Below are 27,464 nucleotides of genomic sequence, written 5' to 3'. Positions count from 1 at the left end.
ATCAAAAAGATCCATGATAACGTTCAACTTCACAAATCTGCTGAAATTGTTGTCTTTTTTATCCTCCTACCTTCCCCCTGCTCTGGTTGTGCTGTTGTCACTTCTGAAAACTACTAATTCACTCTCTCATGACATATCCATACAGCATCCTGTTCAAATTGGCCCTAATTTTTGACTGAAATACTTGTGTACTCTGTGCTAAATACGGCAAATACCCCAAGAAAGAAAGAAAGAAAGAAAGGAAAAAAAAAAAAAAAAAAAAAGCAGAGTACCATCCCTCACCCTCAGCAAGTAAGACTCTGGACTCAAACTTGTCTGCTTCCTCTGTTGCAGCTGTATGTAAGGGGGAATAACATGAATTTACACATGGAATATTACATAATTTGCTTACTTTAAACTTTTTCAGAAATTTTTTCAGAATACAATTTCTTAAAAATATTTCTACTTGAACTGTGGCTATCCATAATTTCAGTTCACTGGCAAAAGCCTTACATTTTTTTATTACCTTTCCTGGCCTCATTATAAGTTAGCAACAAAGTGCCAGCACCTAAGACCTCAAGTTTGAAAAGCACTAGGCCCCCTGTGGGCATAAAAAGAAATTTACTCCTCTTGCCCTGAGTAATAAAAATCATCATCATCATCATCATCATCCAAAAAAACACCCCAGATCATCTTCACCAAGGTCAGCAGCACAGCCTGTTAACAAAAACAAAGTATCACTTCTATTTTCTCTATACAAGGCAGCTGGGGGATGATGCATGTGACATGCATAGAAAGGCTGATGGAATGGGGTTTTCTTAGCCTGGAGATGGGAGATCTAAAGGAGGAGCTCACTGCTCTCTACAGCTACCGAACACGTGAAGGGAAGACAGAGACACACAGTGGAAGGACAACAGGCAATGGATGCAAGCTTGACCACTGGCAATCCCAACCAAGCCTCAGGGATTTAGTTGTCCACTATAGCAGTGATCAAACACTGGGAGATGCTTGCTCATAGAGGCTGTAGAGTCTCCAGCCTCAGAGATTATTTAAAACATTGATTTGACATTTCCCCTCAAGCAGCTGGCCTTGATGGTGGCACTGCAAGGGTTTGAACCATACGGCTGCCATACAGTTCCTTCCAATCGGAATTGTTTGACGATTCTCTTACCATCCCCAACAAAACAACAGAGCAAAACCAACAACAAGGAACAAACTGAAACTGAATTTCAGTTCTGAATGATTTAGAAAAGTCAATTGCATTTTCTAGACCAAATGAAAGCAAACAGTGTACTAGGACAAAGCTTCTCCTAATACTGAGAATGACAGATTCACTTTGTATCCAAATAGGCTCTCTTTTACTTAAGATGCTTGCATCCAAGTCTGCCTGGTTACATAACATTTTAGTTATAAGAGAAAAACAAAACAAAAACTTGCCAAGTTGACATATGTCTAGAAATGAAATGCTCAAAAAATAGTCTGAGAAAATTTCAGAAAAATTTTTGAAGAAAATAAATATGCAAACAAGTATACATTATATCCTGTTGTAATTAAAACTGTCAATTATTTGTGCAAAATACAATATTGTACAAATAACAAAAAACATCCGAGACTAAGGAGATTTTGCATCTGTAATTTTGCCACTGGATCCATCATATCTAGGCAGCTGACATTTATAAATCAGCAAATGTTTCACTGTATAGGTGAAGCTATGATGTGTAAGCTAGCTACAACTGGTTTCAAGGCAATTTGAACCAGCAATGGCAGTATCACTGATAAATACTAAATACTGCAGTTTCTCAAGAGATCAAAGCTTGCAGCCACAGCAATTTATTTTGTTGGTTCAGATTTAGCTTTTCATTGCTCTACATGGTATTCAGTGCACTAGGCTGGGCATCACTAAGCCAGGTGCTGTGCAAGAGAGAAAAAGAGTTACAGATTCCATAAGAAGAACCAAGTCATTCCAGCGATCGCAGTGCAAAGCATAAAACAAACAATCCTCAGTAACACAAACAAAAGCTACGTCACACAATCAGAAGATAATTCTTTGGTCATAAAAGCAACTATGAAACTCCTGTAAATATTTTTTGCGTATTAAAAAAATATCAGAGCATTATCATAAAGGAAAAAGGTTTGAAGCTCATCACAATAGCTGTGGAGCTATTTAAACCCCTCTTAAGAGCTAAGTCCTTTTAGAAAGTTTACAAACAAATATTCAGGCAATTCAAGAATCAGGTATCAGCAAACAGGAGCACTTAGTAATACGTAACCTTAATTAATGTGTTTATCTAAGAAACGCACTGATATAATTAATAACAGAAGCAGAGACCCACAATAGCTGCTGTCTGCATGCCAATAAAGTCTTGACAAAAGCAAAATACAATGCTCAAGTCTGCAGCTGCTACATTTAACAAACAAAAATTTGGGGGTTGGATTCCCAATTTCCTTCATGTTTTTGGTGGCTTTGGGGGGAGGTTGTTGTATGTTGGGTTTTTGGGTTTTTTTTAATTAAAGGACCGACATTTTACAGCATACTCGTATTTCTCAAAGCAACACAACACAGCATCCATTTTGAAACAGCTTCAGATTGAATTAGAGAACCTTTAAAAAAGAAAACCAAAACCATAAAACCACACACTATACCACAGCTCCATTTCATTAAGTACAAGAGCAAGAATTTCTGTCTGGTGGCTAATTCTACTCTAATACAAATCAGAATGAAAACGTTTAAAGCAAGCTCAATAATGGTTGGCAGCACAGACTCAGGCAATCATAGCTCTTACTGTGTCTTTCCTTATTCTCTTAGCAAAATCAACATGGACAACACTTATTTTGCCCTTCACAAGGGCTTTTGAGAACTGGTATCAGGAAAGGAAAGTTCCAGTGTCTGGGTTTCACTGCTGTGTTATTCACAGCTCAGAACTGTTAGGTACCATCACTTATTTTACCCATCCAAAATTAAAGATGAAGGTTACAGTGACTTAGTTTTTAAACACTTTTTTACCCAGCCATCTCACCATTTTTAAATGCCATCTAGTAAAGAATTTCAAAGGGCTCTGCTTCTTTAATGAGGCATTAAAATACAGTCATACGACAAAAAAGCAACTCTACTAAGTCTCTTAAACCCCTGGACTTACATTATCAGCTTTTATGTGCCTGTCAACACTCAACAGTAAGAAGCAATGGTTTGCTCTTTGCCTCGAATTTAAAAGCCAGCTAAACTTCCTCTCACTTTCCTGCTGAGAGCTTTAACTCCTTACAAACTGTCAAAGCTTTGACACTTCAGCAGAAAGTAAATCTACAACATGATGCAATGGCCAGGTGTAGTCTCAATCAGCCACTAGCCACTAATTTACTAGTGGCCATTTAATTCACCTCAAAAAGCAATAAACTAGAAATACCTCCCACCCCCCTCCATGTACCCACACTGCTTGCACATCAGCCCTTTTAAATAGGTATTAACTATGTCAAAGATCCAGGTATAGTTAACTTGCAACTTGAAAGAAATGAAATATTTAAAACTGTAGAGATATGCCAACATACGGATAAAACGCAAATCCATTTCCAACCCAGAAGCTAAAGTAAAGTGCAGCATTTTTCAAGAAAAGTAAGTCCAAAGTGTTAAATTGGAACTTCTTCACCCAGAACATTTCTCTGAATACCCACAGCCTGGATCTCACATTCACTGTAAAAGTTCACTGGCATAAAGCTCCTTATTAATTCATTTAACAAAGATGCCAAGCCAAGTGCACCTGTGAAAGAGTTGGACGAATTTGCATGGTACAAAATGTGAAATTCACTGCTGCTAACTATTCTGCTTATTTATATTATCATTTTAGTGTACAGAAAAACAATGACTGCACAGCTAAGCCATGCTGTTTCTATACAACAATAAAATGAGATACAGACTTAAAATGAGAAACTACACCTAACAGCAGTATACTGAAAAATTATCCTTTCCTCATTCTTCTGTTCCTTTCACACTGTAATTCCACAGTATACAAAACCCCTATTTAAGTCTCCTAACCTTGATAAGGACTTGATATCACTCTCATTCAAGTGAATGGAAAAAGATCTCATCATTAGTCTCAAAGATGCATGACTGAGGCATTGAGTGGCAAAGTTGCAGAATAGTATTTTAATAATGTATTTATGAAAACACATTAGGTTTTTTAGGGTTTTTTTAATATTTGCAGGAAAATAAAACTCTTTTTTCTCCTTGTGATAGAAAATGAGAAACTAGCCCTTTTCTAAAGGTCAACCACTTCTGCTGAGAGTGCACAACATTGAGACAGCTCTTCCATCCTCCCCAGTCCAGGCATTTGCTGGGGTGGTAGCCACAAGGTACTATACAGAAGTTACAAATACATCTACAGTTTCAAAAGAGGAGATGAAGGAATTAAACAAAAGCTATCTGAGGTTCTGCCAGTGTTGGCATGTCTCCTCTTTCAAATACCTTAAATGCAGTCTGCCATGGGATTTTCTCTCATCACTAGAAGGACTTCAATGGACTTCAAATGCCAAACAAATCCTTTGACTCACTGTGTCAAACCCCAAGGGAAGCATTTGACAGCAGGAAAAATAGGAACAAGAATGCCAAGAGTTAAAAAGTTAAGTTGGACTGATTCAGCATTCAGATCAAACGAATACAGTTCTTCCTAGATTATTAATGAGTGCTCCAAGCAACTGGGGGCTCTGACGCAGACAAGAAACTGCACATCACAGGCATTCCAGGAACTCTAGTCTGCCTTCACTGGAACAAAACCCTAGTAAAATATGCATTCCCTCCTGTTTCAAAAGCATGGCATCTCTCACTCTTCTCTGTCCATATACATACACAAAAATACTTCCTTCATCAAGGTTATGATCTGCAGATTTTTTTTTCTGAAAATCTTTTAGCATCTGTATTGACTTCTGAAGTATTGCACACAAAAAGCACATCTGTCACACCCTCAACACATTACAAAATAATAAAAAACCAAAATAGACACAAGAAGAGACAGCAACTCTTCTCAGCAGCCTCAGCTTATAATACAGACTTTTGGAGATGGTAGAAAGGATACAATAATGCTTCAAGCAGTGGTTACAAAATCTTGTTTGTTCAAATGGAAAGAGAAGGGCTTTTTTAACTGAGCATAAGACGTGTGGGAAATACCAGTAAAAAAGCAACGGATGCGTGAAACATATATTTTGGAAAGACAAAGAGTCAATGTCATCAAATTTTTTATTTACTTAGAATTGTTTAACAGCCAAACAAACTTGATATATGGGAATAATCATGTCCAAATGTAGCAGATTAGAAACAGCAGTTTTATCCAGTGTAGGTACTCAGTGAAAAAATTCCCCATATTTTTTCATGTGCTAGCTCAATATCAGAAATTAGTGCAAACTGCTAAATTCTGAATCCTTCTTTCAGACTGAATGGCCCTTATCATTAGGCAGGTGGGAGATAGCCCTGCAGATATCAAAAGCTATCTTTAGGATATCTAGAAATAAACAGCCCTCTTAATCAGGTTTTAAACTGGCCTGAGTGTATCTCATTACCAGTGCAAATATCACACTTCCAATGTACAGCTGAATTTTAAAGGGGGACAGAATGGCAGAGGGCATGTAATAATGAATTCATTACTGTAAAATCTCACAGAATACAGTTTTAAGCTTTAAAAGTCATCCAGCTTGAAATATAGCCAATTTAAACAAAAAAATAATTCAGGGTAACAATTTCAAACCCAGCATTCACCCAGTTCTTCTGGCAACCCCCTCACAGTTTTACAATCTTTTCCCATAGTCGCCTATCACTGCTGGTCTGGACCTGCACAAGCATGTTGGGGAAGAGAAAAAGAGAAGTGACCGGTCCTCCAGGGAAAACTATGATGATGACAATTATCTTGGCTTCATACTGTGCACACATAAACAATTAAAAAAGTACAGACATAAAGTTGCTTGGCATTAGTGTAGTTCTGCTACCAATCACTGTCTCCTAAAGTAACAGTAGGTGAAACAGAGTTTGGTGTAGGTAGGAATTTTTACATTAAGAATGCACATTTAAGAATGCCTTACCAAAAGTAACTTCTCCTTTGCCAGTCTTGTCAAACAGCTGAAAGGCTACTATGAACAATGCATCTGGAGCACACAGGACTGATTCAAATGCCACAAACTCTTGAAAGGATATCAACCTGAGGGATGAAAGAAAAAAAAATAGCTATGAAACCAACTTGCTTGCAAAAAACTGAAATACAAAATAATATTGATTATACAAAAGAAATAAGACCATAACCAAAATGCGTTCAAAATATATTCAGCAAGGATCAAAATGTATCCTAAAATGCCCTATCCCCAGTGCTGTCAGGAAGTCTTTATATCATTAAACGGAAATGTCTGTTGAACAAGGCATTATTCCTCTCGGCAAGTCACAACAGAACATAAAATAAGCAAAACACTCAGCATGGCTACTCACCTCAGCTTTAATGTCTAACTGAACTGCCCTCTGGGGGAGCCTCCCTCCACTGGCAAGACAGAGCCAATAAAGACATGAGTAACTTCCCTCAAGACTCGGTACTTAGCGCTTTTGGAAAGTAAATCCATTCAAGACCTACATGCTGCCACTCACTTCAGAAGGAACCCATCAGAATGTGTTATCCCTTTGCTAGCAATCTCTTAGTCATCCATCACAGCCCTCTAGTCCTGCATGTTGAGTCACAAATTTCAATCAGTAGTCTGCATGTTCTTCCTCAGCCCAAGAGCAGTTTATTCAAATTCATCATTACAGCCAGGTTCCTAATGTGCTAGCACAGTAGTAGGGCATAGATAAAAGCAGAATTGTCCTTCCAGAAGTTAGTTCATAAGCACAAATACATAATTAGACAACTTGGCATTGTTTCCAGCAGTAGGTTTGATACAGCAAAGATCTTGAACTTTCTAATTTCTCTGCGTCACACCCAAGAGTTCAAATGGAGATCAAACTCCTATTCTTAAAGAGGCGAAGGCCAACTATTCTTCTGTTTTGCTGCTTCTTTAATGTCTAGGCTGTAGGAGTTTAAAATCATCTTCAAATATGTGGTGGCAGGGCCTGCTAGCAGTCTGGGACACTGAAGATTGCTGCCTCTCAGGCTGCTTTATGTCAGTGTAGCAGGCTCCTAGCTTTAATGGGTTCATGTAGCAGCAGCTGGGGAACAAGGATTATTTCTGAAAAGCACAAAATTCAGTGTATCCAATGTCAAGAAACACACATAAACCCAGGGAAACAAACTATATCCTTAGCACTTTGATACGAAGTGACACTGCAGCCAGTTCAATGAAAACTTCTACTCAGAATGCAGTAACTGTGAAGAACTAAGAGTTTGCATTAAGTCGGAAAAGATATTTTTTTCCATCAACTTATGGTGACCCATGACTATACAGCAATTTCCAGTCATGTGTTTTATGGGAATTCAGAGAATATGCTAAGCCGGAAAGGGCCCATCAGGATCATGGAGTCCAACTCCTGGCCCTGCACAGGACCATCCCCAAGAGGCACACCATGCACCTGAGAGAATTGTCCTTCCTGAACTCAGACAGGCTTGGTGCTGTGACCACTTCCCTGGGAAGCCTGTTCCAGTACCCAACCACATTCTGAGTGAAAAACCTTTTCTTAATATCTAACCTAAATCTCCCTGAAGTCAGCTTCATGCTGTTGCTTGAATTCTGACACTTGTCACGAGAGTGAAGGGTTTAGTATTTGACCCTCCTCTTCCCCTTGTGAGGAAGCTGAAATCACAATGAGGTCTCCTCAGTCTCTTCCAGGCTGAATAGACAAGTGACCTCAGATACTCCTTATACAGCTTCCCCTCAAGGCCCTTCACCATCTTTGTTCCCCTCCTTTGGACACTCTCTATCAGTTTAATGTCTTTTATATATTGCAGCACCCAAAGCTGCACACAATATTCAAGGCGAGGTCGCCCCAGTGCAGAGCAGAGCGGGACAATCTCCTCCCTTGCCCGGCTGGCCATGCTGTGCCTGGTGCCCACCAGGACAGGGTTGGCCCTCCTGGCTGCCAGGGCACTGCTGGTTCACATTTAACTTTCTGTCAACCAGGACCCCCAGGTCCCTTTCCACAGTGCTGCTTTCCAGCATCTCATTCCCCAGTCTGTCTGTACATCCAAGGTTGCCCCACCCCAGGTGCAGAATCTGCATTTTCCCTTGTTAAATTTCATACAGCTGGTGATTGCCCAGCTCCCTAGTTTGTTGTCTCTGCAGGGCCTCCCTGCCCTTGAGGATGTCAGCAGTTGGCACACTTACTGGGTGTCCCTATGAGTCCTGCATCAAGGTCACTTATGAAGATGTTGAAGAGCACAGGGCTGAGGATGGAGCCCTGCACAACCCCCGTAGTGACAGGCTGCCAGCCTGATGTCACCCCATTCACAGTAACCCTTTGTGCCTGACCTGTGAGCCAGTCACTCACCCATCGTGTAGCAGGGCTATTCAGCGCTGTCCTGGACATTTTGTCCAGAAGGACACTATGAGAGACTGTATCATAAGCTTTGCTGAAGTCCAAAAAGATTACATCTACTGGCTTTCCTAGATCAACACTTGAACTGTGTTTGCTGCACATCAGCAGCCAAACATCCCCAGGACAGCAAGCTGACTTCCATGAGGAACATAAAAACACGAGAAGATGAATAAAAAAGGACATTTTTTAAAAAAAAGCACATCACAGAGAAAGCCTAAAAGCTGTTCTACGTTACCTCCCTCAATATACATGCAATAAATAAAAGAAATGTAGAGTATGAAATGGTCTAACAGATAATTAACTCTGGGAGCTTGCCACCATAAATTATAACATAGTGCAAGAAGTAAATAAAAAGAAACCTCCTCAGGTATTACCAAGATTAAACTCACAATTAATGATGTCAGCAAACATATAAGAGTGCCTTAAGCTTTACTGGCAAAGAAGTCTCTGCCTTGTTACATATGCACATGTTAGCACACGAACAATCCATCAGTCCTTTAAACTCCTTGGGAGCTCTCGGTACTCCCCACTGTTAGACTACACAGATACTCAGTCTTTCAACGGAAGAAAACTTCCATTCCTTCTAAGCCAAAAGAAATTTTTTCACAAGTAACATTTCCTTCAATTTTAAACCAGTATGTCACAACCTATTCAGTTTTGTATCCATGCATATTTACTGTTACAGCGTGACTTACTGGCTACAAAGGGCCATTATTATTTATTATTATTGGCTACATACCTAACAGAACAGTAAACAGATCCAAAGCACTGAGTTCTGTCCCAAAGATTACAATACATGCATACAGAAAAAACAAAAAGAGACAGCAGGTGGCAAGACTATAGAACAGGATTGTTTGGAATTACAAATGTAAAATCTCTGCCAACATCATTTTGGTAAAGCTGCTTTTTGTGCGAAACAACCTGCACATGTCCTTATCAACAGATCACAATACAGTGATGACAGCACAGAAAAGAAATACAGCACCTATCCCAGCAGAATCACAGCACCACCTTAAGAACATATTCTATGTTACTAGGCCTGGGTTTGACTAAAACTTCATGTACTAACACTGCTACAGGATTTTATACTGGTAGAAGCATTTTTTTTTTCAGTACTTGGAAGCAATAACCCCCCTAGAAAGTCACAGATAAATGCTTAAAATAACCCCATATGCATTTTTAAGAACAATTACTCACAGAATTAGAAAGACTAAAAGTGTACGAATTGTGTGGTTCTAGTCAGACTGTTAAAGAAGAGACATTAATATCTGCTGTGCCAGCTGAATTCAAATTAACCCAATTTTTACATGTTAATTAAACCAGCTATTTTCTTCTTATTGTATTTTTGCTCCTTAAGTAGACTAGCCTGCTAGTGATTCCCAACAGATCTATTCTAACAACGACGTATTCATTTACTTCTATTATGACCATACAATACAGTAACTGAGCAGTAATTTTTCAGTCAATTACACGTGTGATTCTTAATGCTTAAAGAAGCTGAAAAAATGTGTACTACATAGCCATATGCTCACTTCTCTATACTGCACAAGGGTAGTTGCCTGGGTAACACGTTTTCTCTCTGGTTTAGCATCACCCTTTTGCGTTTAGCATAACCCTTCAGTGAATATCATTAGGTGTCATTAAACAGCACATGTTAACATGGACTTCAATATACTACTTAAGAGTTATTTCATATACCTAAACAAGTAGCCATTTATGTTACAAAAGCAAAGAAAAACCTAGTGATTTTAACAGCACAAGGAGAGGAAGCTGAAATATTTACAAAATTTTATTTCAGTTTTAAAGATATTCCACCCAAAAAAGTCAAAGTTTTCCTTCACCTTCACATCCTCATTCCCAGTGCCAGTACTGCACAATTTATTCAAGAAGGCTTAAATCTTAATATTTTAAAAGCATCCACATACAAGAGCACCAGTCTAAAGAGAACAATTGGGTATGGTGCAGAAAAAACACTATTTACTACTCTCTCCTTTCTTCCATGATCACACCCATGGTAACTGGACACCCCATAGACACAACATATTCCCACCAGAGAAAGTCTGTACGTAGCCACACAAAGAAAAAAGCCATTGCCTGCTGTAATAATACATACAAATGCAATGATAAAGAGGTTTTCTTCAGAAATCAATGCCGATGTTTTTACTGTATCAGCAATTTAAACACGGTAACATAATGGGACACAAATTGAAGCGACATCTATAATTTTTCACTGCAAGTTAGGTAAACCAAGTATAGTGTAAATTGGTGCATTAGAGGATACATTTATATCTAATAATAATGTAAAATAGTGGCATTTCCAAGTGTTATTTTTGAATACTTTGTCCTTTCAAAAAATGAAGCATATAGTATTTCTCAGTAAAGTGTTAGTTACTACAGTCCAAACAGAGACGTGCAGTAAATACTTATTTTGTTAGGGAGATGTTTAAAAGTACAACAAAGATCTGAAAAATGGTATTACAGTGGAAAATGCCTGGCCTGTTGCTGATAAGCCTTTAGAAAGCTACTGTATTTTGGGGAAATTTCTGATCCAGCTAAGGCCAAACAAAGCCCTTTTTTTTTTTTTTTAACTAAGATTAGGAGTGAGAAGCTTAAGGCCAGGAACCAGGCTCTTCAATTTGTTTCGTACAAACAACAACCACAAAATATAACACTTATTAAAATCTATGTTATTACTTTGAAAGGTTTGTCTGGCCATTAGCAAGGAACGAATTTCCTTTTCTTAGAGGAAACCTTAAAAACATGCCTCCATAAGAGAACAGCAGGAAAGCCCACCATCAAATAAACCTCTGCCCTGGCTTAAGATGGAGGCAAAACTTGCTCCCATGGCAACGGATATTCATTGAACAACAGAGTATGCCTTAAGAGGTCTCGTACCTTTGTCACAACAACAGTAGCTCATGCAGATCCTCAAATCCTTAATCTCTGGCAATGCAGGAATTGGGCTAGATTTACATGACATTTTGTCTACAGTAACTACTGTGAGACTGTATCTAAGAGCTACAGTTCTTTTCATTTCACACTCAGAACTTCTTCAGTTCTTGGGGAAAAAATTCTTTGGCCATCCACATGCCCTCTCACGAGTCACATTCTTTGCTGTCTGCCTTTCACCTGTACTTATCCAGTTAAGTATTTAATACTGATTACACTTTGTACATATAGATAACTTATTATCAAAATCAGAAAGAATCAAAAAGCATTCTAAAAAGTGCTAGGATCATCCCTGGGAGAGGCTCAGACCTTTTTAGTGACAAGTGGTCATGCTCACCAGTCATGAACAACAGTTTCTTCTTCAGAGCAAAAGAGGGATCCAAGACAGCGGATAAATGCTTCTGGGAATATCCTAGCAGTATTTTCAGGACTGCACTACTTTAAGTCACTGTAACAAAATTAACTTGTCATTGCTCTTGGCAAGATACCTTCTATTTTATAATCGAAATAATGCTAAATTACTGAACAGACTCTCATGACCTTAAACACATATAAGTCTCTAAACACTGACAAGCCTATTAAAAATGAACACTAACAAAAGCTGGTTTTACTCCACTGTAAAACTTGGAGCTCTGGACTGCCAAGTTGGCAGTATTCAATAGGAGAAGACCAACAGTCCTGTTGCTGTCTTTAGGAGATTTCATGACAGGAACCAAAAAGCAGGTGACCCTTACCTCAGATGATTTCTCTGCAAATTACTTTAAACGTCATGAGAACAAGGTACAAACACTGAGCCACGTGACAAAAAATGCTACAATGCCATGTTAGAGAGATGGATGCTGATCATGCTCCAAACTTTCTCCATTCTTTTACGTATTAGCTAAACAGGAAGACAGCCTGAGTACCAGAAGAGACTCTCCAAAGACACGTTACGAACTGTCACTGCACAGTGTGGGTTACAGAAACAATCCTTACCCACGGCAGAAAGCAACAATTAGAAGCCTCAATACTACACCGCAAAACTCTTACAAGATCACGCCAAGTTATGAAATCCCAACTTGTCAACAAGTTCACATAGGCTACAGTTTTACATTTTGTTCTTCCTGACACCAGCTTCTGTTTGTGAGGGAGATCCGAATCACAAGGTATGGATTATGTTCTCAATCTTCTTATTACAAAACGGATTTGAAGCCATGTAATTTGGAAAATGCTGTTTTTGCAGGCATCAAACCAAGGGAAGAAATCTGAGAAATGCTTAACGTTTTCAGCCAAACACTATCTGAAGCCATGGCTTTTTTTGATGCCATCAATGTTACCAACACAAGTCTTTACAGAATTCTTTTACCAGGGCAGTAATCATCACATTAAGTCATCTGCAAGGTTAAAGGTACCCAGCTGCCAAATACGTGAGACTGGCTGAGCAGAAAAGAGAGCATGGCAAGGACTGCAAAACTTCTGAGTTATGCCTGCATCTGTTCCCTAGGAAGACTGCATTCTCTAGTCATGCTTTGTTTCTCTCATATTTTACTCTCTGCAACCGCTGATATGAGTCATGCCTCAAGTCTTCTGGTTTCTAAAAATGCCACAACTACACACTTCAAGTCCATAGCTAATTATTCTTAAGTTTCTCTAAAGATACTTTAAAGGGAGGGTTCAACAATTCATATGGGTAGAGACAGCTTGCCTGGGCAAGTACCAAAAGCAAAAGCTGGGATTTCATTAAAGTAGGGGGAAGGAAGATGGAAGGGTAGCTAATCTTGCCTATTGGCAAAGTCGGCTTTTCAAATGCAAACCATGTGCAACCAACTTCACTGCTGCCTTCCCAAGATTGCAGAGTGGCTCCCTAAATACCTTAGGTGCTCCTCCTCCTTCTTGAAGGAAAAACACAGTGGCAAAAAAACCTTTAACAGTGCCATGGCAAAATAAAGCAGGGGAACTTTTTTCTAGGATCTCTTCCTACACCATCTAAACTTATTTTGGATTTCTATTTGAATGTGTTTGTGACAGATATATAAAGTAAACAGAGACAGAAAGACTCAGGGAAGGAAAGAAAAGCAGGAGTTAGGGGAGCCAGCCAACAAACATGAAAGGTTCCATGAATTAAAAATACATAGTAGACAGAAAATGGTTTGTACCACTAAATGGTACTCCAGTTGAAAACAACTTTTCAACTCTTTTCACTTAAAAGATACTGTATTCCTTTATGGATCTGCAGGGTAAAACAAAACACACACCCACCCCCCCCCCCCCCCACTCTTCAAGGATCAGACTGTTTGAAAAATTGGCTTCGTTTTTTTAAAGGAGCAACAGAGAAAAAATAAACCAATCAAGTACAAATCCGCCCCCCCCGCCACCTCCCCATCCCAAAACCAAAACCACAAAAAAAACCACTTACCCATCTTTTGTCTGATCCACCACACCTGCAAGGAGCTGTACAGTGCTTGCATTAGGCAAACCATCTCCAATTATCTTCAGGTACCGTGTGACAAAGTCATTAGGAGACATGAAAAATTCTCCATTCTTCTCCACACTTGCATACTGTTAAACGAATACAATATTTAGTGCCTCAACACATCCATTTATTACTACCACTCATAGCTTCCAATCATGAGCAGGCCTCTGTTACAACAGATGACAGTTCTGCTCCAGTGAATCTACAGCCTAGACCCAAACAGGAAAGAGTAAGAGGGGAGTAATCAAGCGGCTGAAGGCTCGTTTTCCCAGATAACAAATGGCAGACATAGACTTTTTGGATTATCATGTCAACCATTCCTCCACAGTAGTCTAGAAATGCTCCATACCGAATATGTTTTTGAAGTAGAAAAAGAAGCACAAGCACATTTGCAAGCACGCATGTCAAACTTCGACAGCAGTAGGGCACTGCAGCGTATCTTATTTATCCAAAATGACTCCTTCGTTTAGCCATTCTGCTCCGGGATGAGAAGGCAGGGTTGGTGACACCCGCAAAACGCCCGCGGAGCAAATGATCCCGCAGGAATGTCCACCTGGGGGCGCTGTTTTGAAGAACGCCACTGCATCACCTCCAGCTATGGCTGGTCCTTAGGGGAAGGAGAACCTACAGACACTCCTTGGCCGAAGTGCTGAAAGGAGGCCAAAGAACAGCTTTTGCTGTTCTTGTAACAGCAAAATGTAACAGCGAAACACGAACGTTGACAGTACAGCACACTGCAGAAATAAGAAAAGAGTTCTGACACCTGCCATACATTATCCCTGCTTTACATACAGTTACTACCATACTGCTCCAGAAAACAGCTATTGACAGACCTCAGCATCTTTGCTCCCATGGGAATCCTCCATACTACTAATAAAAGTAGTAGTAACTTTTTTGAAGACAATATCTAAATAAATAAATAAAACTCCCTTTGTTACCACCTCTACCCTCATTGCTAGGTTATCCCTCGAATTTTAAAGTCCTCATTTTCTGAAGAAGGTCAAATTTTAAATCAACCCAAAAGAATGTATTTTAAGAAAACGGATAAGGGCAATTATTAAGAGGAAAAGAGATCCCAGGCAAAATTTGCAGAACCATCTGTTAGCTTAAAGGGAAACAGGTCTATCTTGGGATAACAAATGTGCACTGAGAACAGGAAAGAAACTGCTAAATTTTTTTTTTTTTTTTTTTTTTTTTTAAGGCAAGGTAGAATGATAAACTATCATTGCAGCCCCCCACAGAGCATTATCCACACTAAAGTAATAAAAAAATTAGATGCCTATTGCTATTTTGTAGTGTATTTCAAACACACACTTTCTTTCACATTACTGTGGCTCTGCTAAGGGACAAAAACTGCCAGTTTTCATTTCATACTGGTGCCTGCAGCGTACCGTTATACCTGCTGTAGGCATATAACTCTCAGAGGGATGCCAAAGTGTTACAGTAAGTAGATTATTTTCTTCTAGTGCTATATAAATACCATTTTCAGGTACAGCAATATCATCAAGAAACAAGGCTTCAGAGAAGCAAGCCCAAACAAAACATAACTCACTTTGGCATCTATATATTGGTTAGTGCTAAAGGATTCCTGTTTCAATAGACACTGCAACACATGCTTTCTAGCTGCTACACTGCAAGGAATTTTGAATTGTATACTTTTATAAGAACTAACAGATCAATTGAATTCAATGTAATCATTTGCAGAAAGACAGCATCCTTCAGAATCCCAGCCTCAGAAACTTTTAACACAGCCGCTATTGAGAAACAAATCAAATAAGTCAGACAGCCTATGCTTCTGTATTTCTTTTTTTTTTTTCATCCAGGCTTACCCCCTGCTAGGGCACTCAATAACAGAAAACAGCACAAGGTTTCAGTGTCCCCCTGTTTCTTGTCATTGTGATTTACTCAAGTGTATTTGAAATCCAATCACGTACTCTACACTACATATAGAAAATGACCTTGAAAAATGTCAGCTTGATCACTTTGACTAAAATCTAATCTCTTAGGGGTTATGTTAGAAGACTTAGAAGTACTCTTGGAAATTATCATAACAAAAAGAAAAAAACATCAATTCTATTCGTTTTGGAGGAGCAACATTTAAAAATTGGTTCTTTACAATTTTATTTCCCCCCACTCTGACAATTATACCCACAGAGAATTTGATATTATACAATAGTACTTAATGGCTTTTTGGTAATTTACATACATTTTAGATAGTCAAGTAATAACAAGTTTAACCCCATTTTAAGTAAGATTTGCAAACATTCTACTGGGGATTTGACATACTAAATATGCTAAAAGTTGACTGCAATCCACTGCATTTAAACTGATAGCTTCCCATTTATTTCTACACTGTGAGTACCATCTCTACATGGAAATAATATTTTTTAATTCTTAATTGAAGTAGGAAAGAATGGCTGTCAAATTATTTTGTAAGTGAACATTCCACAACCTGAAGAAGCAACTGTATTGGCTTCACCATTTAAAATAATCTGGAGAAGCTTAATTAACACTCTGGCTATTACTCATCTGTAGACCATGGAACAAGGTAACTCATTTATTCATCATTTTTCCTTCTTAGGAGTAAGCAGCATGATAGTTCTGCATTACACTGAGCAAAACATTTAGCTCATATTTCATGACTTCACTTGACTGGGATCCCTTCTTTTGAGTGGAAGGGAAAGCAAAAGAGGAAGAAAAAGAAGTCAGAGGGGGCATTTAGTGTGCTCAACTACAATCCATTCTGTCCAAATCAAAAGGCTGAGGGAGCTACAGTCTGCAGAAATGCAAGAAAGATAAATAACCACAGGCAGAGAAGAAACAATTTTCACACTCTTCTCAGCAAACCAACTAAACAACCTCCCCACTCTCCAACTGAGGACCACCTCATAGTTCAGAAGGGACCAGGCTTCACTCTAGTGTGTTTATTTCCTTCCTCAATGCTACTGTCTTCTCAGGTCAGTGGTCTATCACGTTTGCCTTTTCTGCTGCTGTGCTCCTGCTCTTCAAATATGTTCCTCTGTAAACCACGGAACACCTTCTTTTGCAAGACTCTTTTTGCTCTCCTGACAGATACAAGTTCCAGGACTTAAGAAGTTAAATCCTAGCTTTCTCAACTGAAAATATGATTTCAGAGCTATAAATACTGACAGTATATAATAAAACTATAAATACTAGCAATATACATTGTGACACCTACACATATTGTTAATAATAGCTCGCAAGGGACAATGGAAAAAATACCAAGAACTACATGGAGAGTGAGGCATGATGCTGGAGAGCAAAGATGGAGAGAAGAAACTGGGAAGGTATGAGCTCTCATAGGCCCTCAACACCTCCACAGAAATAATTCAGATACAACAGCTCTCTAATAGCACTGTGGCATCTACCTCATTCTTCAGAACCACAACCATCCTTCAGAACTTTTGTACTTTTTTTTTTTTTTTTTTTTTTTTAAATACCAGAGAATCAAACTTACCCAGACACTGGACTGATAAATCTGAGGAAGGCTAGAAATATTTATTTAAATTTAGGAAATGGGTCAAAGTAAACCAGTTCCACAAAATCACAGAATAGTTTGGGTTGGAAAGGACTTTAAAGATCACCTAGTTCCAACCTCCCTGCCACAGGCACATACATGTTCCATTAGATCAGGTTACTCAAAGTCCCATCCAATCTGGCCTTGAAAACTTCCAGGGATGGGACATTCACAACTTCTCTGGGCAAGCTATTCAGGGGATTTACCACCCTCACAGTAAGAGTTTCTTCCTTACTTCCTTAACCTAAACCTACTCTCTTTCAGTTTAAAGTAATTCCCCCTTGTCCTATCACTACATGTTCCTATAAAACGTCCATATACTGTAAAATGTCCCTCTCCAGATTATTTGTAGGCTCCCTTGAACTACAGAAAGGGAGATCTCCCTGAAGCCATCTCTTCTCTAGGCTTAAGAGTCCCAATTCTCAGTCTGTTTTCATAGCAAAGGTGCTCCAGCACTCCGATCATCTTTGGGACCCTCCTCTGGACTAGCTCCAAGAGGTTCACATCCTTCTTATGTTTGGAGCCCCAAAGTTGGATGCAGCACTCCAGGTGGGGTCCCACAAGAACAGAGTAGGGCTGAAGAATCACCTCCCAATTTTCAACAAAACACTAAAGCACACTTCTCTCAAGTATACAAGCAAGTACATGAGTCATTTCTTTACTTGCACGCTTTCCACAGCAGGCCAACAGAGAAGGAATTTCAGTTAAATAATAAATATGGCTATCACTTCACAAGGTGATCTTCCAACACTTCTACAAATAACAGAAGCAGAGGTAACTCTAAGGAAGGAATGATGGCAAGGATGGAAGAAAAAATTTACCAAATCACCTAACAGTAAGGTGTCTACACAAACGTTTTACCACGTATAGGAACAATAGTGAAACTCCTACCACATTCTCTGAACAATGTGGGTTTTTTCTAAGATAGCAATACTTCTTCTGAGTCAATACAATAATCACTCAGGAACATATCTGACTTCTTGGTGAGCATTGTTCAATTCTGATACTGGTATTTATGTCTAACATGGTAATAATACAGTGAATGATTAATGGTTGGAAAAAAACTATCAAGAGTTGTATGCTGCAATAGTGGAGCAAAAGACATGAAAAATTTAAGCAGAGAGAGTAAAATATTTACTTTACACATACCTTCAAAAATATTGCTTTCAACTCAGCTGGATCAGCTCTTTTGGTTAGAGCCACCTACAAGTAAATACAATTACATTAATATGCATAACTTACACAAAAGGTGTCAAAGTGTCATTTAAAAAAAAGAACACAAACAACAGAATGAGTGATGAAAATAAATGTTCACCTTAGAAAAATTAGCTACTGCTTTAGTTAGCCATGCTCATTTTATCCATTTCACACTTACATAACGTTATTCAACATTTTTGTTCTGCTTTCCTTATGCAACCCTGCAACTCTTAAACAAGCACACATTAACAAGTCAAAAAGACATTCAAGAATCAAATCTCTACAGCCTACCTCTCTGCTGGGATTCACCATTATACCATCTTTACCATAGAAATTTACAGTTCCAGCACCTTCCACCTAAAGATTTCAGAGTACCATACGCAGTCCACAAGTGATAAATGAAGAATGAAATACTCCAACTTCAAACTTCTTCAAGAAAGCAGCTCCATAAAAAACCTGAATTTCAATGTAACTATTTGGTTTATTATTTACACCACTTTAAACTTACAGTGTAGATCTTTTTAATGAGATTAATTCAGAAAGTAGAGTATCTAGACTTTTCTGCAGATTAAGTTAACAAGTTCAAACTAAAATCTAAGTTACATTTATCACCACAAGGCCAAGTAATTAGACTTTTTTTCAAAACACGAATCAAAAAATATTCAACCCACTATGGAGTAAGTCCATCAGTATTATCCTGGCTGATATACCATACAATCCTTTTGCTGCTTTTGGCAGTAAATGGATGTGTCCCTCTCAGTCTGTGTCTACTATAGTTTCCCTTTCCTTCTTCAGGATGCTTTGATAAAATCTTGCTTGTTAATGTAATAACCCTCATCTGACAAGTCAATTCAGAACATCAATCTATTCCAAATTAAACAAAAAAACAAACTTTGCACTCAAATCTGGATTTTCAAACGACTTGTGAAAACATCTCTGTAATGGGGAATAAACAGCCAAAGGACAAGACATACAATCTTACCCTTACTTAAGAACTAAACATCAGAAATGTTATCAATAAAACACTGCTTTTCTTCCTTAACTCTTTATAGCAATGGTAGACTGTAAAGGCAAATGTGACTCCAAGTGCACTTCTAGAAGCATTCTGGCCTACTGCAGAAAATGGAAGGAGTCTGTGTAAGTCTGTACATCAGCAATATATCCTCACGTGTACACTTAATAACAAATCTTCAGTAAGTTTTCCTCACCCTAAATGGGTCATTTAAAAACTAAAAAAGTCAACAGAAAAACCCAGAAAAACATAAAAAAAAAAAAAAAACACAAAAAAAAACCCAAACAAACAAACAAAAAACCCCCCACCACACACACACACACACACACACACAAAAAAAAAAAAAAAAAAAAAAAAAAAGAGTATTTTAAGAAAAGTGAATGATTAAGTTTTCCTATAAAATTCTACAAGTTTTTGTTTGCTTGTTTGTTTGTTTTAATGGAAAAAAAAAACCACTTATGCTAGGACTCAACTGACAAAGTCCACAGCTGGAATCCCAGTTCTGTGTCTGCACAGAAATCTGTGTGAAAACAGTCGCAAAAAATCAAAGTGTAATTGTGAAGCGAAGAATTCAAAAATGTGTGTTTTCTAAAATGTGAGCTGTCCTAAATATAATCACTGTGAACAAAGATTCAACGCTGTTTGTAAAAATCTGAGAGTCTAGAGCACTTGGAACTTTGTGGAAAGAAAAAACCCAATATTTCTATGCTGCTTCAACCCACTTGAACCATCCCACTATACAGGCAAAGGAAAGACACTTCAAACACCTTTAGCCAGCAAATACAAATCAGTATCACACTTTACCTGTCTTAAAGTTTAAATTTTATACTGTCACAGAAAGCTAAGCCTAAAGAAACCTAGGGAGGAAAAAAAGGAAAAGATACATGAACTTACACTAATTTTCCTTTAGTTTCACTGATATTAACAATTTTGAGAAATTTGGGAGATGTGCTTACAGGCCAGCTGCCATTTTTCAGCTCCCTTTTGATTATGGGGGAATTTGAGAGGTGGTTTTTGCTGTCAATTTCTTCAAACCATATACTGAAAGACAGGTTGAAGTTGATTTAAGTCGATGAATGCACAGAAGAACTGCAGACTGGCAGCCCAAGCAGTGGCTGCATACCACAGCTTTTCTCCATTTCCCATGGTCTACTTTACATTCTTCCGTTTTCCAGCAAACAGGAGAGGAAAGCCATGGCTAACGCTGTGTTAATTGGTGCATCCATGTGACATCTACCAATGTCCATTCTGAAATGTGCATCTCATGACCATTAAAGAAAAGAGCCTCTACTACATTACATGAGAACTTCAGGAAGACTGATGATAATGCAGTCACAGCAGCGCTAAAAGAAGTATTTAATTCAGTGTTTCATCCATACCCAGCTACGGGCAAAGCTGAAGCTGCACACACAGCCACAAAAACTGATCCTGATGACAGGTGTTACTAGATGATTCCCATTCTAGAAAAGGTCAAAATATCACTTTCCATACCATTCTGTAAATTGTTATGTCAGCAGTTGAAGGGCTAAGTAACCTGATGCCAACAAGACCACAAGCTGACAGGTAGCATGCTTGATGAAAAGTGACCCACAGATGAAAGCTGCTTCTCCTCTGTCAGCTCAGGTGATTATTTACTGACTCTCACATAACTGTGTTTAGGTGATGTGTTTTGTTACTGGAAAGAGTTCTCCATTTTACTTGCATCTTTTCCCCATAAAGATAAAACCAGCTATGAGCTGGCAGGCCTAACACCTCTCTAATGGCGTGAGAAGGCATTTGATAAAGGAGATCTGAGGGAAATAATGTTATTATTGCCTTCACAAAGAAATACTGTGTAACAGACACCAACACTTAAAATAGAACAGCAACTCCTATTGATTAAGGTTCAGTGAAGAAAGCCCTCCAATAAACATTTATCATTTAAAAAAAACAGAAGACAACAAGAATACTGCAGCTGAAGTGCAGGATTATAATCAAGTTGGAACACTCTACAGGAAAGACCGAATAAAAGTATAAAAAATATCTGCAGGGATTTTCATTCCTAAGGTAGACACCTGAAAGTCTTTAGCAACATACTACATGTAGATGTGTGTTATAATATATATGAAAAATGAGACAGAACAGGCAATGTAAGAACTACAGTTAAAAATGTTGAGTCCCACCCACTAGCAATAACATTCAACAAAGGGTGCACAGAGAAAGAGAAAGCTCTGTAAGAGACAGTAATAGATTGATTTGGATGCTGGAGCTCATCATATCTTTACACTCCTTTGCACCTTGACCTTAATTACAGCCCATTTTCTCCAGCTGACCTCTTTTCTCCTCACTGACTTATGCTCAGCTTACAGAGACATGCATTTTCAGTCTCACTTTCAAGAGACATGCATTTTCAGTCTCATTTCCATACTCAAAATTAAATGCAGAGTCTTTCCAGAAAAATGTAACTGTACAACACAAGAAAACAGAAACTACTGAGAATCAAAGAAAATCATATTACATTTCCAACCAACTCTATTAATATAGTCATCATACATGAAGTAGAAGACACAGGTTATCAAGGAATGTACAGTATCAAAAGACACAAAAAGACTAATAACACAGTGAGTGTGCTCCATCAAGTAAAGAACAACATGGGTGGGCAAGAAAGAAAAAGAGCAATAGGAAAATCAGAATTAATGTCGAAATAGCATTAATCTAATGGCAAAAATATCTGATCTTCTCACCTTTAAAATCACTTTAGTAGCCACAGTCTGAATGAAGTAGAAAGGTGATTGTGGTCCAGTAATACTTGGGACTTGCTACAATATTCCAGAAAGTTTATTGCAACAACAGTAAGTTCTAACCAAAGATAGAGAAATAAACATCTCATATGCTTTCTCTCTTTGACAGAGGTAAGGTTACCCCCATACACCTCAATATCCTTAAAACCTCCTGACACCGAGCAGGTAAGATGCTGAACACGAGTCCTGCCCCAAGTAGAGAGCCAGAGCTGTGGCAGGGCTGACAGTGGTGATCTCAGTCTGTTTAGTTCTAGAGAACATCATCTACAGACACATACAGAGAAAAGATGTTTGATGAAAGGCTCAACAAGTGATCACAAGCTCTTGTAACTTGTGTTGAAATAAAGAAGTTCATCCATTCTTAAACACAACTAAAGAATGCAATGTATTTCATACCACTAAAAGACCTCAAATTAAAATTGAAACCTTATGTCTTTTAGGGATATTCTTTAGTTTCATCACAAGTTATTGAGTCCACCTGTAAGACTCAATCACATGTGGCCCAGTTTATGTAAGAGGTCAGATTAGATCATTGTAATGTTTCCTTCTGGCTAAAAGTATACATATACACTTCAAATGTGCAACTCCAAAGGAGATCAAACTGGGGTCTGACCTTACATTCTTGTTTAAATGAGTGACTGGAATATGGGAAACCAGTTAAAGCACAGTTACTGGCCAAGTTTGAATTCAGACCAGAAACCTATTAATACTGTTTAAGTATTAGGCTAAAACAACACACCAGGTTTTTTATTTTAATACAACTAACCTGTTTATGTAGATGAGAATCATCTTTCTTCCATATTTAGACTAATACTAACATAAACTTTTATAATCATTCTTCTAACCTACCAACTCTCCTTGGTTACTTTCCAACATCATACCCATATCCTAAGTTACAAGTGTTCTGCATCAGCATCTGTGCAGGGCTGTCTCCTGCACAGATGAAACCGTCCTCTGTTTCAGCTGCCTCAATAATCATTTTCTGCTAGCCCAACATGCATACTCTCACCTCAATAAAAGAACTCCCATTCCTTCCGAAGTAAAAGAACTTGACTGTGATCTACAATGGAAAGTGAACTATGCAGAACTTGACATTACAAGAAAGACTTCAAGCAAGATGCGGAACAGCTCACCAGAGAATCAGATAGCTGCAAGGAGAGCTGGCACTGAATGCAGATCAAAAACCTTCTCAACTAGAAAATACAGTTCAGGTGGCATTTGGGGGCCTCTGCCTAAAGGTTTGGGGTAAGAAGAACTGCAAGAGAAGTTGATAACTACCAAGCAGGTAGGTAAATCCAGTCTCATCAGTCTGAGCACAATCAGCCTTGAGACAAAAAACCTTTCTTTCCCAAAACCAGTTCTGATCTTCACAGTCAAACATTACAACTACACTTCGTAAAAGCCTACCCCTACACTAAGCAGCAGTTACTGCATTCCTTTGTCTAATAACACCTAGCGAAGCTAAGATAAATGAATACTATTAACAATAATCAACAATCTTCTGTAGGATCTTTCCATATCCTACAGACTGATTCAGCATGAAGAGATACAGAATAATCACTATTAAACTAGACAGCTGTGCTGAGTCTATCCCACACACTGGTGAAGCAAAAGGAATTTGTTAGCTAACAAAGACAGCATATCTCAGGCAAAACTATTCACACCCATCTTCACTCCATGATAATTATAAATCTCTGGGCAATTCCTAGTCTTCTGCACTAAGGGAGGTGGAAGCCTCACTTCCTCCAAGTGCATCAAAGCTAACAAACCTACTTTATTGTGCAATTACCTTCTAGCTTTGATCCTACTTTCAAAGTTCCAGAACAAACGCAGATGGCTTGTTCATAAGATGGCTGTCACCAAGGAGATTCCCAATGAGCCACAGTATTTCTGCACACAAACTGACTGGGGACCAACACACAGTTGTTAATTATATACATACAGGAAAATCCTTGCCCAGTTTGTCCAATACTTCCAAGTAGGTACAGAAACCAAGGTGGTAGTACTACATATTTTAAGAAGAAGAGCTACAAAAATTTCAAAGGTTAGCTAATTGATGCTATGTAAAAATACATTTAGACTGTGTACTTCTACAATTTTCTGTACTTAAAGACCTGGAAAATAGAAGGACAATAAAACTACCCCACTACAAAGGTAAAAATAGCTAGGCATTGCCATTGCTCAGCAAAATCATTTAACTAAAGGAAAAAGCACCATACTGTGGCCAACACAAACCACTCCAAACTTTAGGAGAAAATTATTTATCAGAAAATGGGGTTGGGAACAAACAGGACTAATTGTAGTCAGCCTCCAGACTACGACAAGGATACAATTGCTGTCATTCCTGCAACAAAAATTGATGCACTACACCACTGTAAGAAACTGAACCTGAAGTTTGTTAAAAACAGAAATTTCTTTCTTGTCATGTTACTATCAGAAAAAGCCCTGTTCTTCAATCACTCTACCTATCCATCACAGAGTACTACCATAATGTGACTGTAACTTCTCCCTCAAAGTAATATTCACTATTGTCTCACAGCTCTTCTACAACACATTTTTATTCAGATGAACTTCAGGACAGTGATCCAAAGATGCACATGCAAGCTACGTTGTGATGGCCATTATGCAACATTAATATGGTCCTGTGTATCTCAGCAAACCAGAGCTCACTAGCCGCTCGAAAAATGTAGTAATTCTCCTTAAGATATATAAAGGTGCCTTCAATAAAAAAGTTTCTTTTCAAAGGAGCTGTTGAGAATGGTCAAGTGACATTTTCATCCAGTCATGGATATTTTTCAAAAATACCCATTCCCACTCATCCTAGATGGATGTGATTACAGATGTTAATGCTACTACTTTGCTCTCTGCTTTGCTTCCTTACACCTCTCAGAAACAGAGGCATATCTAAGAATTACGAACCCAATAAAACATATTTGGTGGCTACCTCAGCCCAGATTACAGGCTTTCCCTTTTGATTCTCCTAGGGCATGTTTTGTTACAACAATGCTACTGTACAACCAATGCACTGACCATATGCTCAAGACATCAACTGCCTCATGTTCATCTTTCCAAAGCAGTTACCCCAGTTCCAGTAAGTTGTCTTCTAGAGGCTTACATCTAGCAGAAAAACATTATCTCACCCAAAGAAGCAAAGGATAGGAAAGTTCTCCAGTGTAACAACTGCAGGATTCAAAGCAGTTTCTGAAGAAAGCAGACAGTGAAGATGTGGATGCTGAATGCATGAGATCAGGCAGCAGCAGCACAGTGTCTTTGTGAAACTGAGCCACATAACTTTCTCACACTGGCCTGAGAAACTGTGGCCTGAGACATTGTGAGGAGGAATTCAAACAGTCCTTGGAGAAGGAAAACAACCTTTGCAGGTGTTGTTTGTCTCCCTGTTGTTCACTTGCAAGAAACGGTCAAGGGGTGTTGCTCCTAACTGTCCAATGATGGTGATGTATTGGTTTGCTGACCAATGAAATTTTATTTTCTCTGAACTGTCTATAAAAGAGGATTTTGAATAATAAAGATCGCTCTCATTTTGCTTCTAAACTGGAGAGTCCTGTGTCATTATTACTGCTGTCCCTAATACAATAGCAACATGAAGATACTGAATGATGCTGTTATCATTCAAAAATTATAAAGGAGAATTGGCAGACTATTAGGGCAGCATGAACCTTACCTGACACTTAATCTTATTAGCATAAAATATGTATTTAAACCAGGACAAAGCAATGAGTAGGTGACATGAAAAAGGCCGTTTAACACCACGGTTCTCAGGAGGTGGCACCTTCAGGAAGCATCGTCTCACAGCTGTGCAGAGCAACAGAGAGATCCATCTCTGAATACAACATACAAGTCAGTAACAGGAGTTAGCCTCTCCAAGGTACCCATGCTCGCGGGGCTCAAGGTTCCCAACAGTTCACAGCTTAATGGAAACAATCACTCCAGGTTTCACCTGGCTTCAAGCTTCAGACCCCAACCACCACCCAAACACTTTACCCTGCCTTAGCACAAAGCAGCTTTAACAGCCTAAAGAGGTGCTTCCACCAAGAAAAGTCACAATTCAAAGATTCAAAACAATAGTATGATACTGCACTCCCAGGGAACTTCTTCAGAGCCCTCAACTCCACCTGACATCATATAGTACACAGAGCGACCCAAAAAGAGGCAATCCATGCTTTATCTGACACCTTCATGAATTACAGAACCAACAATAGAAAGGACACCCTGAAAAATGTTAAAAAACATTTCTGCATAATTTTCTCTCCCAGATGTCAACATGAGGTCCCAGTGAGTGAACAAGATCATTTGCAGCAATAAACAAAAGCCTGCTGCCTTTTGAAGAAAGCAGACCTGTAGCAGGGTCATATAGGGGTATCATAACCAAAATGACCTGATCTTAAATAACTACTAATTTATAGTAAAAAAAAAATTTATCATTTAGTTATGTGCAATCAGTCCCCACAAACTTGGGCAAAGTTTATAGGCAGTATCTTAGGTTGTTGCTAGAGAAATTTGTAATTTGTGATTTCACGCTTGTAAATGAGCAAGTAAAGGAAATGTGCTGAAGAAAAGTTCCTATATGGTACATTTCTTGACAGAATTGCATGACAGGAATTATGTAGGAATAACTGACAGGTAAATGTGTTTTGTTTCAGTGTTGTGTTTTCTTCTTCGAAGACAGAAGTTTGCTTTTCAAGATCCTATTTATAATCAATTCCATCTATTCATCTCTATTCAAAATGCTACACCTCAGCAGCTCAGAGAACTGGGAAGGGTGTGGGAGTGGGCATGAATCCTTATGCATGTATGGATCCGATCCACAACCTTAAAAAGAATAAATGACACCTGCACAAGGGAAACAACATTACACACACCAATTATTAGAAGTCTATATAAATTATTATAAGGCTATAAATGGTGAGACTCAAAGAAAAGATAGTCCTGTGGTCAGGAACCCTTCCCCATAGCTAGCAAAAATAACAGGAGCATTCCAGCACGTACTTGGGCAGATGGTGACACTTTCCTACTTGAAACAAAAAAAAGTATGTTATTTCTCTTTTTTC

The 27,464-nt window shown here is 38.5% G+C and overlaps 1 protein-coding gene across 3 annotated transcripts in view; it reads right to left on the bottom strand.

The window, feature by feature from the left end:
* Positions 1-27,464, bottom strand: part of SLC25A13 (solute carrier family 25 member 13) — a 102,931-nt gene that overhangs the window by 60,027 nt on the left and 15,440 nt on the right. For all 3 annotated transcript variants that reach the window (XM_040067720.1, XM_040067712.2, XM_040067702.2), the window contains 3 exons: positions 18,556-18,609; positions 13,812-13,954; positions 6,040-6,155 (listed from right to left, as the gene is read on the bottom strand). In XM_040067720.1, coding sequence (XP_039923654.1) covers positions 6,040-6,155; positions 13,812-13,954; positions 18,556-18,609 — 313 coding nt within the window. The remainder of the gene's footprint in view (positions 1-6,039; positions 6,156-13,811; positions 13,955-18,555; positions 18,610-27,464) is intronic.

Source organism: Hirundo rustica, chromosome 1 (assembly GCF_015227805.2).
Source record: "Hirundo rustica isolate bHirRus1 chromosome 1, bHirRus1.pri.v3, whole genome shotgun sequence".
In the NCBI taxonomy this organism is placed as follows: Eukaryota; Metazoa; Chordata; class Aves; order Passeriformes; family Hirundinidae; genus Hirundo; species Hirundo rustica.
The sequence above is the reverse complement of the archived record's forward strand: the minus strand, read 5'-3'. Positions and strand labels throughout refer to the sequence as shown.